Source organism: Neodiprion virginianus, chromosome 2, assembly GCF_021901495.1.
Source record: "Neodiprion virginianus isolate iyNeoVirg1 chromosome 2, iyNeoVirg1.1, whole genome shotgun sequence".
Classification (NCBI taxonomy): Eukaryota; Metazoa; Arthropoda; class Insecta; order Hymenoptera; family Diprionidae; genus Neodiprion; species Neodiprion virginianus.
Genome location: NC_060878.1, coordinates 40,775,933 through 40,796,668, shown reverse-complemented (window position 1 = coordinate 40,796,668; position 20,736 = coordinate 40,775,933). Strand labels below are relative to the sequence as shown.

The following is a 20,736-nucleotide window of genomic DNA, read 5'->3' as shown; positions in this document are numbered from 1 at the left end:
TTATTCGCACGGCAACCGCACGGCAACCGCGAAAAATCGCGCACCTTCCCCTTTGTGCTATAACGTGTATGTATGTATATACGGTACATTCGCGGTGCAGCAGCAGCAGCAGCAGCAGCAGCAGCAAAGTGTTCAGTTTCGTCAAAGGAGTAATTAGTATTCAGTGGCACATACGCGTTAACGTTGAACGTATCATTTGCCTCTTAAACTCGACCACCGGTGTCGGCGCCCGAGCCGCAAGGGCAACACTTCGCTCCTTCCTGCTTCTTATTTACGGCATTATTAACGCCCCGGCCGCGTATGTGCACGCCGCGTTAACGTTCCCGCGGACAATTCGCTCTATAACTCTGTGCTCGCTTTCGGCCTTAGTTGGTCTCGGGTAACCACCGCGCTTGCCTTGCTATCCACGTACCTTCCACACGGAATGAAGGACAAAAAGTAAGGCTGCTGACTGAATTTTTCACGCTTCGAGGTAGGACCAAACGTCCGTGGCAGCTACTGTGTCTACCTACCCACTTCGGTTGAGACCGGCTGTAATGATGAAATCTGCTTACGACACGATCATCGTGTCACCCGGTTCCAGTCGATGAGTAGACGCTTTTTCGATTTTTAGCTCGTGATTGGTCAGAAATACGTTCCAAATATTTCTGACGAGTTCTAAAGACTCTTGAAACTACTATTTATTCAAGTTCAAAACCAAGAGAGAACAACTAAAGCTTCCGATTGTAATCTTCTTCATATGCAAGATCAATGAGTAGAACGGAGCAGAAGTTCCGGGTCGCGTGCCGGGTGCGGTATCCCTACAGGATAATTGTCGACGGTTCCTCGGAGCGAGGATCAAAGTCCTCGAATCGACTCGGGTGATGACGGATAAAATTTCGACGATTTTCGTCAGGGATATTCCGCAGCGTGCATCAGGTTGTAGAGGCGAGCCGGCGAAGAGTCTCCTCGTAAAACTGATCCCTGTATAATTTTCAATCGCGGTTGGGTTTGATGGGCGCGTTTTCCTCCCGACTCCTTTAACCCCAGTGCCGAGTAGCGTTCGAGGCGGGTGAGAAAGGATCGAGGAGTTCGAGGGCAGAGATAAGGGCCCGGAACGACGAAGTCACAACGGCCGGTAAAAAGGACGATCTCAACCGGATAAAACTCCGGGTATAGGTACCAACATGCTCCCTCTTCCGGGGGTGTATTCCGCCCCCAGAGTTGAGGGAGGAGACGGCCCCGCGGCGTCTGCGGGGGCCGTAAAAAGACAATAGCGACGTTGGAGCTTCGCGAGGGGTGCGAGAGGCGCTCGGCGGCTCCTCGCCGCTGCTTCTTCGATCACTCGCTCGAACCTCCGGCTTCGCGCCACCCCGACAAAGGCGTCGCCGCCCTTCGCCGATCAATTGAATTTTATAGTAATTTTATGCTTTTTATTAGCAGTATTAAAAGCCCTGCCGCATAGAGTTGCCAGCTATATAAGCAAACTGATTTTACCGCCTCCGTAGCACGCCTCCGGGTTTCGCGGCTTTCGACCCCGCTTCGCACCTTCTTTCACCCCTTTTTTCCAGTATTTATACGCCGCCGAGGAAAATCGCTTCTTCATCGCTCCGCGATGAAGACCATTTCATGTTTCTTAGATTATGTCCCCGCGGATGTTCCAAACGTTCTTGACATTTTCGACAGGGTCTAATATTTTTTGCGACATCGTATCTTATTCTCATACGGTTAAAAAAAACTTGGGATTAAGTTTTTCGTAAATACTGTTTGGGGTTAATTAGAATGACCCCCGAGTGTCTCGAAACCCGAGTAAATCGTGCCGGTCATAATTTTTCAATGAAACCGGGAGTTCTCGAGGTTTTTTGCTCCAGTAAACTCTGCCGTTAGAAAGTCACAGGGTGATAGTAGGTTCTTTCATTCAAGCGTTACAGGGTTTCTCGAGAAACTCTTATCTACTTTATAAGTCAGTGTTGACTGTCCCCCTCCTCCTCCCCCTCGTGCAACTTTTTGTCGAGCTTGACAAGAACCAAATATTGTAGAATTCCATTTTCACCGTTCACTCAAGTTTTCTCAGCATTCGGTCAACAGAGATAACCATCACCTTTGACATTCTGTTTAATCTGGGAGGAAACAAGCATACCAAACACACCGTGTCTACCGAATATAATTCCCATGCTGAAAAATCGTGAGGAAGCTTAGCCCGTCGTTGCCATCGCCCATTCATCCCCCTTTCGCGGCAGCGGGGGGTCGGGGTGTAAGATTGATGATGAAAAATCCTCGACTTCCTCCGTAGGCGTAGTTTACACGAATCTATCCATGTGTGAGGCGATCCATGCATACGCAACTCGAGGCAAAGAAGAAACGAGCGAGCGCGAACGGATCCGCAGGGGTAGTGAAAACGGGGGTGGAGCTGATCGCAGTCAATGCATTCGCAATTCGCACGGCATGGCGCGGCGTATGCAGATTTCGGGGCTCTCGAGTGTTCGCCGCCGCGTCGCACCGACCGTGGAGTGTCCTAATGTCTATCGGAAATTAAAACAACCCCCGACCCTTGCCGCGGACCGGAGCGAAGCGCCCTTGCGGTTCACTCGGGCGAGACGCAGGATTGATCGCCTTCAACTCGAGCCTCGTATCCATTGATTTCATTAGCCGATACCTACCGACGCATCGGTTTACAGTTGGCTCGAAGGAGTCACGAACCCTTCGGAAAAGGTGCGGGTGTTGGTACAGCGGGGACGGGGTGCCGCAGTTTGACGCGTTAAATTACACGCGTGCAGCAACGGCCGGGGCGAAGACCCCACCGGAGTACAAGATGCGATACATTAACGAGGGTGGGAACGGGCCGCGTAACGTTATCAGCCCTCGGAGGAGCCTGGGGTGTCTCTCGGGTGAAAAAGGAACAAAAAACGTTAGCCAACGCATTATTCATTCCAGCCAACGACAATTAGATCACGGACAGAGCTCGAGTGATGCGGGTGTGATTTCGCGTATTCGAACGGGGATCGACTTTCGTCCGTTACAGCTACGTCGCTAAGGTTACTTTTACCCTTGTTGGAACAGCGACAACGTTCTAAAGCTTCGTTGAAATTGAAATTTCTCAGTGAAACTGGTGATGTCGTGTCGCTTATCCTAAACGCCGTGTCATGGCTTCTGGATGAGAAGTCCCACGACCACTCCATCTTTGCCGTGTTCGTTATCCGTTCCGTTTCCACGTATTCCCGTGACCAAGATGGAAGCCGAAGTAGCTCAACTTGCGATAATATTTTTCGGAATCTTTTTTCCAACCGCCATGTTCTGCTCGTGGAAGTGCTCGTAAGATCTCGCGTAAGGTGGGACTAATTGGCACCTGTAGAAAAACGAGCCGGGATGAGACTCGAGTGCCTCTCGGAGACGTAGAAAAATTCACCGGCATCGTTCGGTAGTAGGAACTGAGGTACGTTATACGCTCGAAACTACAGGTACGTACGGTATTCCTCGCAACGAGTAATTGGCTGTTTCGCTAAGAGTGGACGCGCGGCGGGGTTTTATGCACGAGCGGCATGAATTTCTGCTGCCTGGCTTAGCGAGCTGGTCCGCTCATAGGTGGGCATCTACCGTGCGCCTATTAGGAGAACGGGCAGGTGACTGTGCGAGGCGCGTTGATTGCCTCGTTACCTTCCCGTTTCATAGCTCAAGGCGCAACAAACCCTCGGGCGTGTTTATAATTGCTTTTCCATATGGAAATTCTGCAACCATGCAAACACGGCCATGCGTACGTACGCTCGACGCGTCAAACTCCGTCGCTTCTTGTCGCGGGAATTGCGTATTTTGAGCCGAACCATCTATCTCTAGTTGTCCAATCGCGAGTATTCCCACGGGTCATTCTTTGCGACGCGATGGCTTCCTTTCCCTTGTCGTTCACCACTTCGCCCGGACGGTGCGGCAGGCTCGGCTTTTCACCGGATTCGTGAAACGGGTTCTATTTCACAAATATCTCGAGGCTACGGAGAGGCTGCGGCGAGGCAGTCGGGATCCTCGCCGACTTGCCCACGAGCATTCTTCCCGTCGATGCTCGACGTGCTCGTGTATCGAACCTACCTCCGACGCATTGAATTGTAAATACGATTCCCCCCGCAGGCCGGCAGCGACTCACACTTGAACTCGGCCCGCAGGTATGCGTCGTTTAGCGAGTGTCCGACACTCGGTTACACTCGGGAACTCCGTTGGATTCTGCCATTCAGACGTAGGTACCGTACGGCTTGACGTCTCACTCGGTCCCGCCAACCACTCCTTCGACCCTAATTAAACTTCAATATACGCCGTGCATCCGCTGCGCGCGCAGTTGCACAATGGTATATAAATGGAGGGAGGTACCGTTTCGGCAACGAAATCACACAACCCGCGGTGTTTTGCTTTCTGGGTTGAACGGTCTCGAATCTTGCTCAAATAATCCGCACACTTTTTTCTATTTTTTTTTATTTTGTTCTTACGAGTGGCGTGATTATGAAACCATAGAACGTGTTTGAATGTCATTCGGGACGCGAAGGTTGTGTTATTTTTCAAAAGTTCGATCGAATCGCGGCCCCGTTTTGGGAATCGTTACAGCCAGTGTGGACCTTTTTTTTTCCACGTCACGCCGGCACGATGGACCGATATAAATCGTTGCGCGTATCGGCGCATATAATACATCGAACTTTCACAATACGACTCGGCTGCAATAATAATTATTGATTAATTGCCGAGGTTAGTTATTAACTCGTTGCCAGAGCGAGCTGCGGGCGCGTCTATTATCGATAAAAATATATCTACGATCGGACTGTCAGCGTTGTTTGCTTGACTATTATCTCGAATATCTCGTCGACCGATAATTATTTTGTTATTATGTAAGCCGAATAGGAGGCACTCGGTCGAAGATCTCCTCTCAAGATTAGCTCGTGGGCTGTGCGCGGGTCTCGCAGCTCGAGCGATCGAGTCTCGAAGACCGGCGTTCGGTTCGTCCGGCGAATAAAACCGGCCAATAAAAATCTCTCTTATCCGCGGAACGATTGCCCACTGCTGCGAGTCCCTTCCCCCTCCCCCACCTTACGAAAACCTGAAAGCGATAAATCGCGGTTATTAGCGAGAGATTACCCGGGTCTGGGTTCAGATTGGCTTCCCACTCCCGTTCCGCGCCGGCTTCCGCTTCCGCCTACCCCAAATCCAAAATCTATACCCCTCGCGGCGCGGGGGCTGAAACTCTCGGCTGGGACTGAAATCACTCGCGGCCAAAGCTCGTACGGGGAGCTCGCCGCTCTCGGATAGAATCTAAGAAGATTCCAACGCGTGCACATTGTTAGGGGAATCAGATTAGCCGCAGAGCCTGATGTATGTGCCCGCCGCCTGCATATCCGTACGCCACGCATAGAGCGACAACCGTCTTGCCGTGCCTTTCCACCCCGTAAAGACCACCGACTGTATCGGCGTAATACCTTCGCTCGCATCGTGCGGCCTGGCTGGCTTAAGATCGATCTGACGCTAAGTAAGTCGGCTAGCTAACAATAAGCGCCGCGGTAAGTAACTGCTAAGTAAGGCAACGCTGCGGTCGCTTTTTCATCTTTCATATCGCGCTCAGGGTGTTACATCCATTTGCGTTGACTCACCGCAAACGTTCGTGCCTTTTATCCACCTTTTTTTTTTTTTTTTTGTTTGTTTCGCTGCTGAATCGTTGTACGCAAGTTTATCGGTTGTGTCTGAAAACGGTGCGTTAGAAATTGCATTCAGTTCGTTGCGAGTTCAATGTATTTTTTTATTCAATTTCCCGAATCAGAACTGTGTGAAAAAAAATCCCATACATCAGCGTGAGGACGATCCGTGCTAGTTATTTTTTCTAATCAAGCTAATCAACATCACCTCTGTACGGTGATCGTCTTGTCACAGGTAAATCGTACCAATCATAATTATCAATGGTATGATTTTAATTGCAATCAAAGTGATTAATTGCACGAAAAAACACGTCTCGGCAAAGGGGAAAAAAAATTAAGAAAATGTATATTTTCTCTCTGCATAAACGATTGAACCGTCAAACACTCAAGTCTTCTATGCCTAATCCTGAGATTTCACCCTAACCACACCGCGAGTAGACGCATCCCTGTTATGATTCAATCGAAGCAATCGTACCACCAGGTATACCGCTTGTCAGGATAGAGTACAGATCTCGGAGTCAGAAATCGCCGTTCCAACAGGGGTTCGAGTCGTCGACCGCAGTGTGTTTTCGGGTATCCAGCGTCACAGTGCGGCGGGACCTCGGCATATTGAAACAGAGATTATTTTATCGCATCCTGCTTCGGCCCTTACGTGAACCTTACGCGTCTTGAGCAAGGTTTATTGTCTCGACCAACCCTCGAGGGCGTGAAAGAGGGCATTCATTAATAAAACGTCGCCCGGTGAATTAGCCTCCTGTTAGGTGCCGCGGGTCGGGTGTATTCGAGATAGCGGTTGACGTTGGTGCCGGAACAAATATTTGACCGGCTAACCAAGCCGCGGGACGGACGGAACGCGACGCAACGCCTGTTTCCGTTTCGAGTCCTCGTTCCGTCCTGGTTTCGCGTTTACACCAACTTCGTCGGGGCGCCGCGACGCGTACGTCTGCATCCTCGCTCCGGGGGTGGGTGAGAAAGACGCGTGTGTGCTCAGTGGATAGCGGGCGCCGGTCGTCGCGTTGTTGTCTGGAAGGAGGCGGCTGATGGCGCGAACCGCAAACACAGGCCCCCCGCCGTTTCGCGCCCGTTTCTCTCACGGATAATGGGGTTGACCGTTGCACTCGAGAGGAATAATTAGTCGCCTCGGATCGCGCTGCAGCCACTCGAGGAACCCGACTCTCCGGATTCCCCCTCGTTCTCTTTGTCCAGAGCAAAGACTCTGTCACTCAACTCCGTATTTTTCCGCGACCGGACGTAAAACATTCCGTTAAACTAGACTCGCGATAAGCACGTAGTCCCGTCGGGCCCATTTCGAGGCTGCAGCGGGGGCGGCTTGTGTGCCAAGGCCCTGAGCCAATAGACTCGAACGAGGATCCGGCGTGTGCTCCAGCTACCGCGGAGATGGACAAATATATTCAAACAAACAAACAGGCTGAAGTCGGGGAAGAAGCCATGGGACCGCAGGCACCTTGGCCCTGGCCCAGAGAAAATCGTCCTCGCGTCCTGCGTACGCCGGAATGGAAACCGGAGTCCGGAACGGCGTCCATTTGTGCGTTAACGCGGTAATTACGCCTGGATTCATACTCCGTGAAACTTAAGTGAGATTTACCAGGGTGCGAAGTGGTCTGGAATTATCGTTCGCGGAGCAGTGCAATACAGACGTCATCGTATTTCACCGCGTGCACCGGCGATACGGATATAGAAGAGGATCCCCGTCGTCGTCTTCGTGGTCCACGACTATCTTCGCGTCATAAAACACCCTGGCGTGGGAGGCGAGGGGCGGGAGTCGCCGGGCTTAGCGGTCGGCACTGAGTGTCAGCGCAGGTGCGGACATTCTCATCATAAATACGCTCAGCCCTGCAGGGAAGCCCAGGAAACGACCCTAATTGGGGCGTGGCGCAGCAACACCTTCGCTTCGGAAAGCTAGCCTCTTCCCCCGGCCCCAGGCTCGATGATCGCCTCGCGATCCATCATCCCCCCGCGCCAATCGTGCTCCACCGTAGCCTCGATCTCCGTTCTCCACCGCCACGAGAAAAGTCACCGGTCGAAGAGAATCGGCGCGCACCGAGTGCAGCGGGTGGTTCGGTCTCACCCGTTAATAACGCGCGATGCGTGCAGCCTAGGAGGGTGCAGGAGTGGTTCGCTCGCCACAATACGAGCCACGGGTGTTCGTGTTAAAAGGTGGGCCGGCCCGGCACACCCCGGCTAAACCGCTCGGATCATCGCATGCACTTCTCTTCATTTCGTCGATCCTCCAAATTTATCGTTCCCCCAGCGGCGCAGGGCTGATCGAGCGACGCGTAACGGTCAGTCGTCATGAACAACGCGAACCTCGCAGGATCCGGAGCTCGCGTGATCCTCCTTTGGGGTCCAGGTGACGCGTTAACCACGCGGCTAATTGCGGACCGGCAATATTTCCCTTGAAACAACTATACGATGAGAGTAATTTCGGCTCAAGGTCGCAGTTTCTTTCATTATTCGAGTTTTACTACCAGTGTTCTACTTCTTGGAGGAAAGCTTCTACGCGGAAGAACGAGTCGGGATACTCGAGGCATCCGTGATCCGTCCGTCAGCGTGACAGACGTTGCGGGTTCCGGTGACGCTCAGACATCTCGACGAATCTAAATTGACAGCGAGTGACGTTCTCGAAAGAGGGAAAAAAGTCCTCCTCCTTCGCGGATCCCGCAGAGTTGTAAATATTCACGCCCGTTACATTCAAGCCCGTCGACGGTCGATTTGAGGTACTTGAGATATGAATTATCCGAGGTTCGAATTGAATCGCGGGGAACGGGTGGAGAATCGCAACGGGGATCCCGGCGATGAATCACGTCTGCACGACGTATAAGTTGCGATTCGATTTGGTTATCCACTCCTCCGCGGTCGGCGGCTCCGGAGAACTCGAAGGGCGCGACTGAACATCTCCGGAAAGTCACGGAGTATCGTTCGTCCGCCGCGCCGGCTTCCTCGCCCGGCTTAATCGCATTCGGAACCAATGTCGCGGAAAATTTCATTCCGCCAAGAGTAGGCGAGTCCCCCTCCACCTCGACTTTGTTTCGTCCCCGTCCTCGAGTCGCATTTGCATACCTAGGCGAAGGCGCAGCGACGCCGAATTTATTCAAGGCTCCTCCGCACGTCGCCTCTCACACCTGTGGCACCCGTTTTCTTCGACGTCAGTTCGCGAAGCTGCACCCGCTTGCAGGAGGCGGCTTATCCGTCCGTTTCATCCGCGGCATGTTTCAACGTCCAGATCAGCCGGTATCAACGAACACGGTATACGCGTTGGCGAACTTGTCCACTTCCTGACTCACGAGCGCGTATTATATCGCCTCGTTCACAAGCGTGTAGCTGCTGCGTCGGGTGTACGTCGAGAGATGAAGATAGTCAATCCTGTTCGGCCGCGAGTATTAGGTACGCGTATACGTATCCGTACGTGCAACGAGACGCCGAGGTGTGAGCGTGTTAAAGTTGATGCGAGTTTGAAATCCCCGATGACAATTCCCGCCTCTGCCGGCCGAACGGACGGCGACGTACGCGTTTCTGGACTGAATGGCATCGCAATATCGGTGGAGTGGGCAGAGAGCCGTTCTCGCATTAACATTTACACCGAGAGACTGATTGAATCTGGATCGAAAACTCGGCTTAATTAACAACGAGGCAGAGTGTTTATTTGACGGGTAAATCGATTCCGTTCGGTGCAGTCTTCGTCGGCCCACATATGCCGTTCGTGGAAATCAACCGGACAATCCGCAGCCACCTGCCTCTGTGTATAATTACTACTCGACGGTAGAAAAACTGAAAAATTTTATTCAGGTACGGTCGAGAAGAGTACCTTTATTTTCGCGCGCATCCAACATTCGTACGTGTACGTAGACACACCTTGTAACTCGCGCTTCAGGTCGAAAGCTTAATCAATTCGTGGCTATTAGCGTTGAGCCGGAATGTTTGAGCATGTGGTCTGCGTGACCCGACGGGGATGGTGGGTAGGTCGATGGCAAGGGCGAACAAACTTGCGGATGTTCGTGGAAAAGCCGAATCGTCGATGGAAGAAAAAGCTCGTCAGTGGAAAGACGGGCACGGCAAGATCGTCGCTCGTTCTCGGTTTCCTCCGCATCATGGGACGTAAATCACTTGTGCAGCCGCATCGGGATCCGGAGTTTCATGACGCCCATTCATAGTCCGTTGGCACCAAACGACAGGCGGCTGCACGCACATTCGTGCAACTGATTTAACTGCCGGACTTGACCCTGTTAGGCGACGCGCGATGCGTCTGCAAAAAATCAGGCGTTAATTGGGATCAAGACGTAACCCTGGAGTAGCGGAGTGCAGGAGTGGGAAGAGGGAATCGCGTGGCGGGCTGCAGGAGGAGCTGCGCGGCGCCTGCAGCAGAAATAACAGACGACGTGCGATCCTAATTAATTACTCGCTGGCTAATTACTGTAATTATATATCGCCACACCCGCCAACCATGCGAGTCCTCCTCGTCGCCCGCGATCCTCTTCCACCTCGGCTATTCGTACGGTCCGCAGAAGCTCTGCCTCGGTGAATTCGCGCGTGCGATTCCGTCCCGCGGGGGTGTCTGTGTCGGGAGTCGATTACTTTTTTATTTATTTATTTATTTTTTTTTTTTACCGATCGTCAGGAGCGAGGATCAAAAGTGTGCGAGAGATAAAAAGGGAGCACAATGCTCCGGTTCTCGTTTTATAGAGCTCTAAATTTCTACCGGCAAGAAATACGACTGCCCGGGTTGGCATAGTAAACGTTACGAGAGCGATACGCGGTATAAACAGGTAGTCCGAGCGACAGGTGGTGTTGGCAAGAAGCACGGATGTCTGCCGCGTGACCGCGAGACACGCGGAACCCGGCGCCGCATCGGCATCGGCATTGACTCGGTCAATGAGGCTGCAGGACTCTGCCGAGGAGTTACGCTGCCAATTTAATCTTCCTCATTACCTCTCGTTGCTGCCATCGAGAACACATATTCGATGTTCCACACATGTACGCGTGTCCGATCCTCGGCGGATACCGTCCGTCCGTGTATCACCCATACCTGCTTTCGGTTCTCGGTGCACGGGGAGGACCCGCGTGCCCGACCACTAACTGGCAAATGTCACTCGTTATGTTAATGCCTCAATGTTTACGAGGAGCAACACCTCGGCCCGGTATCATATACCCCGAGCACCGCCGATCAACTGATATTCTCCCCATTGCCTGCCTAACTACACACCCTGTCGAGTATGTTTCCTCTTATTTGCAAGAGTAAGTTAAACGCTACGAGTGTCTTCACCTCGGAGAGCGACTCTACTGCAGTCAGAGTACGCGTTTGGGCCCCACTAATGAGTCCTCTTCCGAACGCTTTGTGATTATGAACCTGCGTCCTCGCAGTCTCATGTTTTCGGCCTCTTCGACAAATATGTGTTTTTGCAACGACCAACGTAACGAATATCAAAAATCACGAAAGGTCCCAGAGCATCGGAGAAAAATATAAAATTATCCGAGAATTTGTAGTTTGGTCCCGAGGGAAAAGAGCAAAGCTTTCGACTCGGAAATCTGAGCGATTCGTGAACAGCGTCTATCCCGTCTTCGTGCGCTCTTTTAGCATCGACTTGTTCACCCAGTCGCAGCTTCCACTCGAGGAACGGAGTAGGCTGCATTACGCTGATAAGGGATGAGACGGCGAGCGTCAGGGTGATCTATTTCGGGTTATTAGCCGATCTGAGATAGGGGCTGGTCTATCAACAAATTACATTACGGTAACATCGCTTTGTCATTTGCGCGATCGCGACTATTCCCGGCCATTCCTGGAGGAGGGTATCTCGCCGCTAAGAGACGAGGGCCGCGGTCCCGAGGCCTAATTGCGTTAGATAGTCTCCGTCTTATTAATTCCTCGGGTCCGGAGGCCCGCGCGTGGGTCGAGGCCCGGGCTGAGCAGCTAGTGTGAGGCGGCCCGATAGCGGACACGGCATTTCACTTAATGATAACCTGGTTTCCCCGCCGCGTCCCGCCGAGAGTCCCGCTTCTGGCATCCTGTCGGTGCAGACTCGGCGGACCGGACCGGATCGACCCAACCGGACTGCGCCCGGATTATCGGACGGACATCTCCGCGACGCCGAGGCTTCTTCGAGAGACGACCGGCAGTTCGACTCAAACTGACCACCGAAATATTGCGGTTATTTTCTCGCCACGTAGCCGGAGATTTGCGCCGTTCTACGGCTGTGAATGTATAGGGTATGAGCCTCGAGTCATCGGCGTGAGAATTTTACCCAGGTGGAGACAAAAACTGCTTTTTATCTACCGTGGTCTTTCTTTCGTTAGAATTAAGGACGCGGTCAAAGAGCACAGCGATATTTATATCTCCCGATGATACGGCTGTCTTTTTTCCCACGGAATAAATAGATCCGAAAATTTTACCGTGTCGATCCTGCCTCGTTTCGTACCGATTTGCAGCCACGAAATGTCTGGGTTTGGAACGTCGAGAGATATTTGTGCGTGGATACTGAATGGCGAATAAAATTTATTCAAAGTTACCGATGCAGCGACGAAAAAGAAGCACGGAGTTGCGGTTCCCTCGTAACGGCCTGCAATCAAAACTCATGTAATGGGTACGGCCACCATCAAACCGAATGACCTGGTGGGCGTCCTAAAGAATGTTTCACGCGAGATAAGGTATAAGAATTTTTCTTGCAACTCTCGCGAGTTTCATTACACTTCGTTCCCTGAACCCCATTGTATAACCCTTCGAACGCTCGGCCACAGGGTTCCATGAACTTTCACGCAAGGTCAGTGCCGATGCAAATCGAGACGATGACTCGAATTTCGTTGAAACAATACCAGCCATCAAGGTTTTCCTTCGTCCTTGGGTCGATCCTGCTCACGGATTCTTGGCACTACGTTCTGGTCCTCGGTAATTGAGATTTTGCAAGTATCGTCGGTATTGTTGGTAGTAAAAAGAGGTGAACTGATTTGCAACGAAGAGGGGGAAGAAAGACGAGGGAAAAACAGTCGGAGAGCGAGAGAAGGACGCGGGTCAACGCTGCGGCGCGTTTTCTCTTTTTGCTCCTGATTCGATTTTTTTGCTTTTTCGAACGCTCCAACCTTTTTCACCTTCCACTTCTCTCCTCCTTTTTCTTATTCCCCGCAATCCGAGAAGGCAAGAGCGCGCACGGCAGTCGACGATCGCTCGGAATGCCCGGTGCCGCACTCCGTCCATTCCCCGCTGTTCCTCTCGAGGACAGCTTCTGACCCGCGGAGACCTCGGGATCTTTTCCCGCGTACGGAGAGGCTGCTGCAAAGACGCGAGGTTTATCCCGGTTCGGATTCACTGCCCGGTGAATTATCGGAGCGGACGAAGAAGACGCCTGGCGCACGATCTGGACGTCGTGCATGCGGCTACGGGTCTTCAGGCTCGATCTTGAAATTTTCTAACTCGAAGAGGAAATGCACGCCGACGACTCGCGCCGGTCATGCCGCGATGAAGTGACGGGTCCAGGGGCCGCGTTTCGCCTCCCTCTCCTTCGCCCGATCGGGAATACCGGATCTCTTTCAAAGCGCCGAACTTGCTTGGCCGTTAGAGATCGAGAGACGGGATCAACGAGGCGCAGCGTCGAAAGAGAGGAGAAAGAAAAGAAGAAGAAGCAGAGAAGAACTTGAAATTCTCCTACGTTTTCTCCCGCCGTGAAATCAAGTTTCTCTCTCATTTTATTTTCGTCGTTTCATTATCGTCGAGGGCGGTGAACCACCGCTACTTTTGCATCTTCTGCGACTTCGTGAGGAGTTTTCGGGTCTCTAGGACCCTTTCTGCATCCTTCTCGCTCGCTCCGCCCGCGAGGGTTAATTTGTCGAAGCCGATTGCGAGCAGCGAGAGGTATTCGCGGTAACAATCCTCTGTCGCTCGGAGCGATCGCGATCTCTCTCCGCGGGTACGGGCAGTTTTAGCTCGTTCCAAGGAGATTCCTCTCTTGGCAGCAGGAAGACGCGGGCATGGCAGGCGCTTGGCAGACCCCGGGCAGGGGCCTTTTCTCCTCACTTGCCAAATGTTCTCTCCGGCTCGCTCTCTGCCGAATATTTTATTTAATATGAAATAAAACGCATTCCGCATACCAAGCATGCCGACGGCGCCGCTGTACCAGCCATTGTGTTCTCATGCCTCGAACAGACCAGCCTGCATTTCGAACGAATGCCGAGACTGGTGCTCAACCTGGTTCCTCCTCAATTTTCGTTTCGCGAATCGAACTTGACTCGCGATCCAAGTCCATTGTCGTATCTGGCTTGCGCTTACGCTATCGCAGCTTTTCGACACTTTTGGTGCGTCGAAGAGAAAGCACCGATGAAACCGGAGAAAACGAGGCTCTGACTCACCGGCAGCTTTCGAGTACATTCGAGATACAATTTTGCCAAGACCAGCTCTGAAACAAAGGCCAGAGTTGCGAACCTATCAAAATCGTGGCAAACAACCGAGTCTCAGCGGTGATTTCTCACCGGATTGGAGAACCCCTGTTTGCGTATAAGATAGCGGGCGAAGCGCTGAGAGCATGGCAGATGGGAGCGTACACTGCAACGGATCCGAGTGTGCGGGTCGCGCCGAGGACACTGTCGTCGTCCGGGGCAAAAACATTATTGAGTTAATCAACTAATTTATAATTAAAGTTCTCGGACGTATAGGAGCGACGTCTTGGGACCTGGGAGGAGCAAAAACGGTCTCGGTTTTCTGATCGATTCAATTCACGGTAACCGCGTCCGAATTCACAGAAGAACGAGGATAATCAAGCGCCAGCTTAATTCCAGCGGCGTTGAAAAAGAGTCTAGAGTATAAAATGAAGGAAATCAGGACAGAACTCCAGGTCGAGCCGACGGAGAGAATGAATGCAAATCGGAGAACGAGTTTTCTGAGCCGATGATATCGCTATGCCCGGATTGAAATCGAATGCGAAATTTTTGACCCGCTGCCAGGTTCGGCGGAGGGGGAACCGAGAGAGGCAAACGCAGCGGAAACTTGATGTCGTTAGTCGCAGTGCGAAACCGAACCCACGGAATGACGTAGCTCGCGAAGAAGGAGCGAGAGGGACGGAGCGAGAGGTGCTCGACCTTAAATCGGGCAACGGCTGGCGACAACGACTCTCCTTTGTCGCTTTGGTCACTCGAAATTCATTGAACCGTGTCACCCGCGCGAGATTATCGCGCCTAGACCGAACCCACGCCTGCGGGCCGCGTATCCTGAGCATCTCCACTCAAATGTCCATAGGCGATTACATACCAGCCCCGATATTTCCAGGGTGAATTAATTACGCGCTGGTTATCCCTTCCCCCCCACCTTCTCCGTCATCCTCCCAAACCGCGCCACCCACATCGTTCCCTTTTTGCAAAGTCGAGGCTGAGCCGTTCGGGTCAGTCCGTCAACCTGCGAATCTCAAATCTTTGCGGTTGACTGCGATCATCGTGAAGAAACTGTCACCTGTTGTGTGGAAAAATTTGGCGAGGATCAGGACTCGGCGGGCGTGCATTAGGCGAGATAATTCACGATGACAACAGCGAAACTGCGAACTGTAATTTGCCCGCAAATCAGCGAGGCGAAATCGATTTTAACGAAGGTTCTAAATGAGCACCGCTAACGAGGGATCCGGCCATGCAGCGGTAAAAATTTTTCAGATGGTTTCGCGGATCTGGGGGCTTAATTTGTGGCACGTTCTTGCCCCGCTCACTGACGACCATGTCGATCGGGCTACGTTGGCCGAGGTGACGATGGTCCAGACTCCCTGAGGAAGGTGAACGGCGGATGATGGTCCAGGGATTCGTGCCGAGACGAGGCGGCGAGGATGGAGTGGGTTAGTTAGCAACTCGAGGCGCGGCCCGGTTTCTTGCCGCGATTTTTTCGGGTAAGACATCGCTGCTAATTAATCTCGTCGCCGCTGCTCGGACAGTGCGACAATGCCCGCGAAGTGTGGAATCCGCTGAATCGGTGCCATAACCTGAACCACCAAAAAACCCTCCGTCTTTTCGAGGGCGTCAAAAAGGACCGCGATCCGGACGCCTCGGGCCGAGACGCAGCGGTCGAATCTGCAACCCCGAGGAGAGGAAGAACCTCAGTCGAGTTTGGCGCTGGGGAGTAATATCATCGTTTCGTACGAGCTGAGTGGACGACGAGTCCTAGTCCCGAGGGACGGTAGTACCCTCAGGTAACGAGGAACGATCGAGATCTTGCGAAAGCTGACGCGTTACGAGATCGCTCGCTGTTCAATAGCGTACACATAGGCAAGTCGGGTCCATTCGCGATGATCTAACCGAGATATTCCCAAGTGCCAAAGGCCGCTTTACGCCGTTTGCGTAGGCATTATAGTACGTAGCGTAGCGGCGAAGCGCTTGCTCGTGTTGAGCCTTGGCGAAAAAATAAATAACTATATAAAAGATAGACAAATGGAGATACCGAGGCGAATGTGTCTTGCGTCGTTGACCACGTCGAGATTATCTCGAGAAGTTATGAGTGAACGTTCCGCCGGACGGTTTCTTCACTTGCGTACAACAAAAAAGCGCACGCATATGCTGCTGTTACTGTCGCTGTTGCTGTTGGTGCTGCACGCACGTGGAAAGACCGTCGCAATCCGCCGACTAAACTGAACAAATAAATTACACATTTTCTAATTCTCTCTACCGCGATGATCGCCGTCGGCCAAAGAGATCCACGTGAACGAGACCCTTCTACATACCACCATTGCTCACGGTACGTTTATCCGCCCGAGCTGAGGTTGTACTCCAACCACTCGCGAAAGTGCAATAGGCGTTTTTTCCCCGGCACAGCGGGGCTTCTTAGCCCGTGGTTGCACCGCCGCAACCACGGTGCAACCACGGATCAGTAATTAGCGTGGAATGAACTGCGTGGCGAGTGATGAACCACTCGTACCTGCAGCTCCTTGCATTTTTCCAGACACTCTCGATTTACTCTCGCGGAGCAGCCTGTGACGGCGATTCTCACGTTGGATAACCTGCGACGCGCTGTTGGAACTTGTTCCGAAAACTGTATCAAATCATTGTAACGAACTTGTTCTCACCACGTCATAATTTCTAACGAATTTTCTTCATTTCTGTTTCAGACGCCATGGGTAAGTGAATATCGAGCTTGGACTACTCTTTGATCATGATCTCGTAACTAAGGTAGGACAACGACTCACACCAAGTTGTAGACCTTTACTTGTTCCCGTTGCTGAATGATCTGCCGTGTTCGTTTAACCGACGCGGTTCACCCGTACTCGGGTGAAATAATTGCGAAAATTTAATCGAGGGATTTCTCTTGAAGCGCGGTCGAGTCGAGCAGTTAAGAGGAGGCGGGTGTAACGTATATCTTCATCCACAAAGGTAGCCGACTCTGCGTGCTGCGGGGCCGATGAGAGCGCTTAGGTGCTTCGGTATGAAAAAGTGCGCGAGCTCGGACGATGATTTAATCATTCGCCTCGTTGGAAACTCGACGGCTGATGAGGATGATTGCCGGGGACTCTGGCGCGCGTACAAACTCCTCGGACAATCAGCCGTAGTTACCGATCTGTCACGCGCGCTGCGATCCCATACGCACTTCTTATCTTCTCCCTTTCTTCCCGAGAGCCGATCCAGCCGGGATTGAGGCGCGAGAAACGAGACCGAGACGGCGACGATGCGACGCTGCCCGGGTCGACCTAATTAGATTAATTAGGTTAATTGCGTCCGCGGCAGACGCGGAAAAACCTTTATTCACCGATCGCGTAACGAAACCGATAGCAGCTCGTAGAATCGTGAAATATCCAAACTCGAACGTGAATGTGAAAATGTACGCAGGATACGTCCTGCAAATAATTACCCGTGCCCGAGTCGTCCTGACGCCACATGGCGAGCGTTCGCTTCGAGCCACATGTCAGTCAGATGTCCGTGGAAAAGTTAGTTAGTTGCCGATCGCCTCGGTAAAAGTGAGTTCCTCATAAAAATTACTAGAAGAAAGAGGGCGAGGAATTCACAGAGTTAACTACCGAAACGGACCGTGTGGATCTCCGGTGGTTTTTGCATGATGCAGAGTAGAAGAAGAAGAAGACTCGGTGACGCCCTCCGCGGATTTTCGCATGCCTTTTACGAGTGTTTCATCGCGTGCTGAGGACTAGATACACGTAGCTGCGAAGGCAGGCTCGAGCCGTTGTAGGGACCTCTTAAACGATCCCAGCATCCCGCCGTCTGTCGGTCTGTCTGCCGTTTGTCCGAGACTCTAGGCACTAATGAAAGTTCGAAGAACCGTCGGGTCTAAGCTCGGCAAGAGCGTCGTAGCTATAAGCGATGTTTCTCACTCGTCTAAGCGAGGCAATCATTAACCGAGCACACCGCGAACGTAATTAATATATAAATGAGAAAATCCGAGGTGACCTCGCTTCGCTAGCCGGCTTCCCGATTTGCCCCCATAAATATGTATGCATTGGGAAATTGTCGATGGTTAGGCCATAACGAGATTGCGGGTTCCTGCACACTGGCTAACGAACCCGAAGATGATTTGCCTCTCGCCTTTGCTCTCCCTTCCGCATCTAATTAGTCGGTCACCTTGCGTGTGTACTTCGCACGGTGACTAGTGTCTCCTTTTTCGTTCCACGATGCTGCTGGCGTATCCTTCACGCGTCACCGGATCGCCCCTCGCGTCAATTATCGTTAATCGTTTCGACGAGTGGTCCCTACGCCAACCGCGATTCCACAGTACCTACCTTTTGCAGCGGTAATTGTTATGGAAATACGCGCGTCTCAGTTCTTGCCCGCGTTTCGTTCACGGCTGAACGGCTCGGCTGCACCCTGCGCCAACTTTTGCTCTTTCCCAGCTTTGCAGCTTTGCAGCTTTCAATCTCGTCGAAATTACCGCTCGTCGTAGTGCTCGCAAACACCGTGGCTATAACGTTCGGTAAGTTTCGATTCGGCAAATTTCTGGTCCCACCTGACCCACGCCTCGGTTCGTTCGTTGATCCCGTTCGTGGCGGTCTCAATCCTGGAGCAGTAAAGCAACGCTCGCGTCTTTTACGACTCGTTATTTCTCGGGCTGATGAGAACCGAGCGGCGTTCAATCCTCGCCGCAGTCCAATTTCCCGGACACAAACGTCCTGCGGAAATTTGTAAAGATCCTAATCTCTGGCCCCGGTCGTAATCGGACTCCGGGCTATTTCCGTGCCGCGTAACGCATGCCGTGCGGCTAGAGGGAATAATTTAGCGGTCAGTTGGACACGCGGCGTGCAGTACCGACGTCTGTCTCTTTTGCATTCCACCCGCAGCTTCTAGTTACGAGGTCTGCAGCCAGTCGGTGGTGAAGCTTTGCCAGAAATCTGGATGCCGTTCGGCGCGTGTCCTCGACGATAGATAGCCGCGTGAATATTTCCGCCTAGCTCGTAAAAGCTCCTGCAATAGAATCGCGGAATATCATCGGAGTTCAACGGACGGTCTCGGAAACGAAGGCACGGAGTCGAGATATGGGTACCAGCTCGAATGGTCCTCGTGTTCGAAAGACGTTCGCGGTTTTGCGGTGCAATTAGACCGGCATACGGGGGCCGAATGAAGCAATGGATCTTTCGGGATGTCGAGGTAAGTTCGCGATGGGGCGATAGTTCCGAAAAGACGGATGACAGCCGGCGGTGGTTGGCTGAAAGTTATGCGCCGCTTCTTGCGACGGTCCGAGTCTGGAACAGGGTACGGATATCGCGGTGCTCGTACGTCGATATGGTCAGAATGTCGCCGATCCATCTGAAGAACCTGCAGGCAATCCCGGTCGACGTCCCCTCGCTCGGGTACGTGCCAGAATCCGAGTCCTCGTCGATCCCGCCTTATCCCAAATACGCCCAATTAGCCTCGGCTGACATAATAAGCATATAAACAAGCCCAAATCCCTCTCGCGCGGTGAGATCAGAGCAATGACTTTTTACGGTCACCGAAGTCGTAAGAACCAACTTCAATGATCGCGTATTAGGAACGACTTAGTCACCCTGCACGCCGCCTCCATTCCGTCCGGTTTTTACCTCGGACAGATCGTTCCAGTACGTGTCGATGTACCGCACTGCTGAAACGTTCACGATTGTCCCTTACGAAAAAGAAACGGTCATCGAATTGCTTACGCAATTATGTATTTTCCGTCCCGACGCCTCGTATTTTGAGGAACAGCATAACGTTGCGATGATGGCCTCTGTAACGGCGCTGGGGATTATCGGCTGTCAGATTTCTGGCCTGGAGAAAAATATCGCGTGTGTGTCTCCGCGGGTTTCTTCCTATTCTTTTTCTACTCCTTCCTCGTGGCGGCGTTGAACATCCTTCGACCCCGTGACCAGCTGTAGAATAATCCTAGACGCATGAACGAAAGCGTGAGAAAGAGAGAAGGACGATCGACGTCAAGTGGTGTACGTGCTCCTAACCTTTCCGTGAGTGCAGGCCAGCCGTGTGTGGGTCGCATACGCGTGTATAGGAATTACGGCGGAGATGCGGCGTAGAGTTCTGATGGGTCCCACGAGCGTGGAATTTTAATGGAGCTCCGATCCCTCGTTCCGTGTTCGCTCGCGCTCTCCTCACTCGTTCCGTAATACAGACGTAGATTTAATAATGGAATGGTTAGTGGATTTGGGGCTAACGTGTTGCAATTTTTGGGCGCTCGGTTCTCCTCGGCCCGCTTCCCACCGCCTTCTCATCCTTCTCCTCCTCCTCCTCCTCGAAGGGAAACTCGAATGAATACGTGAGTGGCATGTGGGAGGAGGGCGGAGGGTGGAAAGAAGCTACTACCCTCGGCAACGCGGTTGGCACGTAATCTATTTGTTCACCAACCGCGCATCGGTCCTTTCGACCTCATCCGCGGGGACCTTTTACCCCGGCCACCAAGAGGTGCGATTGTCCAATCGAGTTACCCGCTCCATCCGACGATTACACTCTCCGCGATACCGTTGCAGGACGATGTCTTTCGAGCTGTTCTCAAATCTAATCAAACTTGAACGATTTTTTGTGAACCACTGCCAAACCTCGACAAAACGATGGTTAACGCCTCGGCATGAATAATTCGCGTCAAAGTTTTTTCCCCACGAGTCTTCTCTTCGCCAAAATATCAACATCAGCTCCCGACACCGCGCTGTATACGCATAAAAGT

At 52.3% G+C, this 20,736-nt stretch overlaps 1 protein-coding gene across 5 annotated transcripts in view; it reads left to right on the top strand.

The window, feature by feature from the left end:
* LOC124297419 (homeobox protein homothorax) overlaps window positions 1–20,736 on the top strand; it is a 284,954-nt gene that overhangs the window by 124,195 nt on the left and 140,023 nt on the right. For all 5 annotated transcript variants that reach the window (XM_046748425.1, XM_046748424.1, XM_046748423.1 and 2 more), the window contains one exon: window positions 16,718–16,726. In XM_046748425.1, coding sequence (XP_046604381.1) covers window positions 16,718–16,726 — 9 coding nt within the window. The remainder of the gene's footprint in view (window positions 1–16,717; window positions 16,727–20,736) is intronic.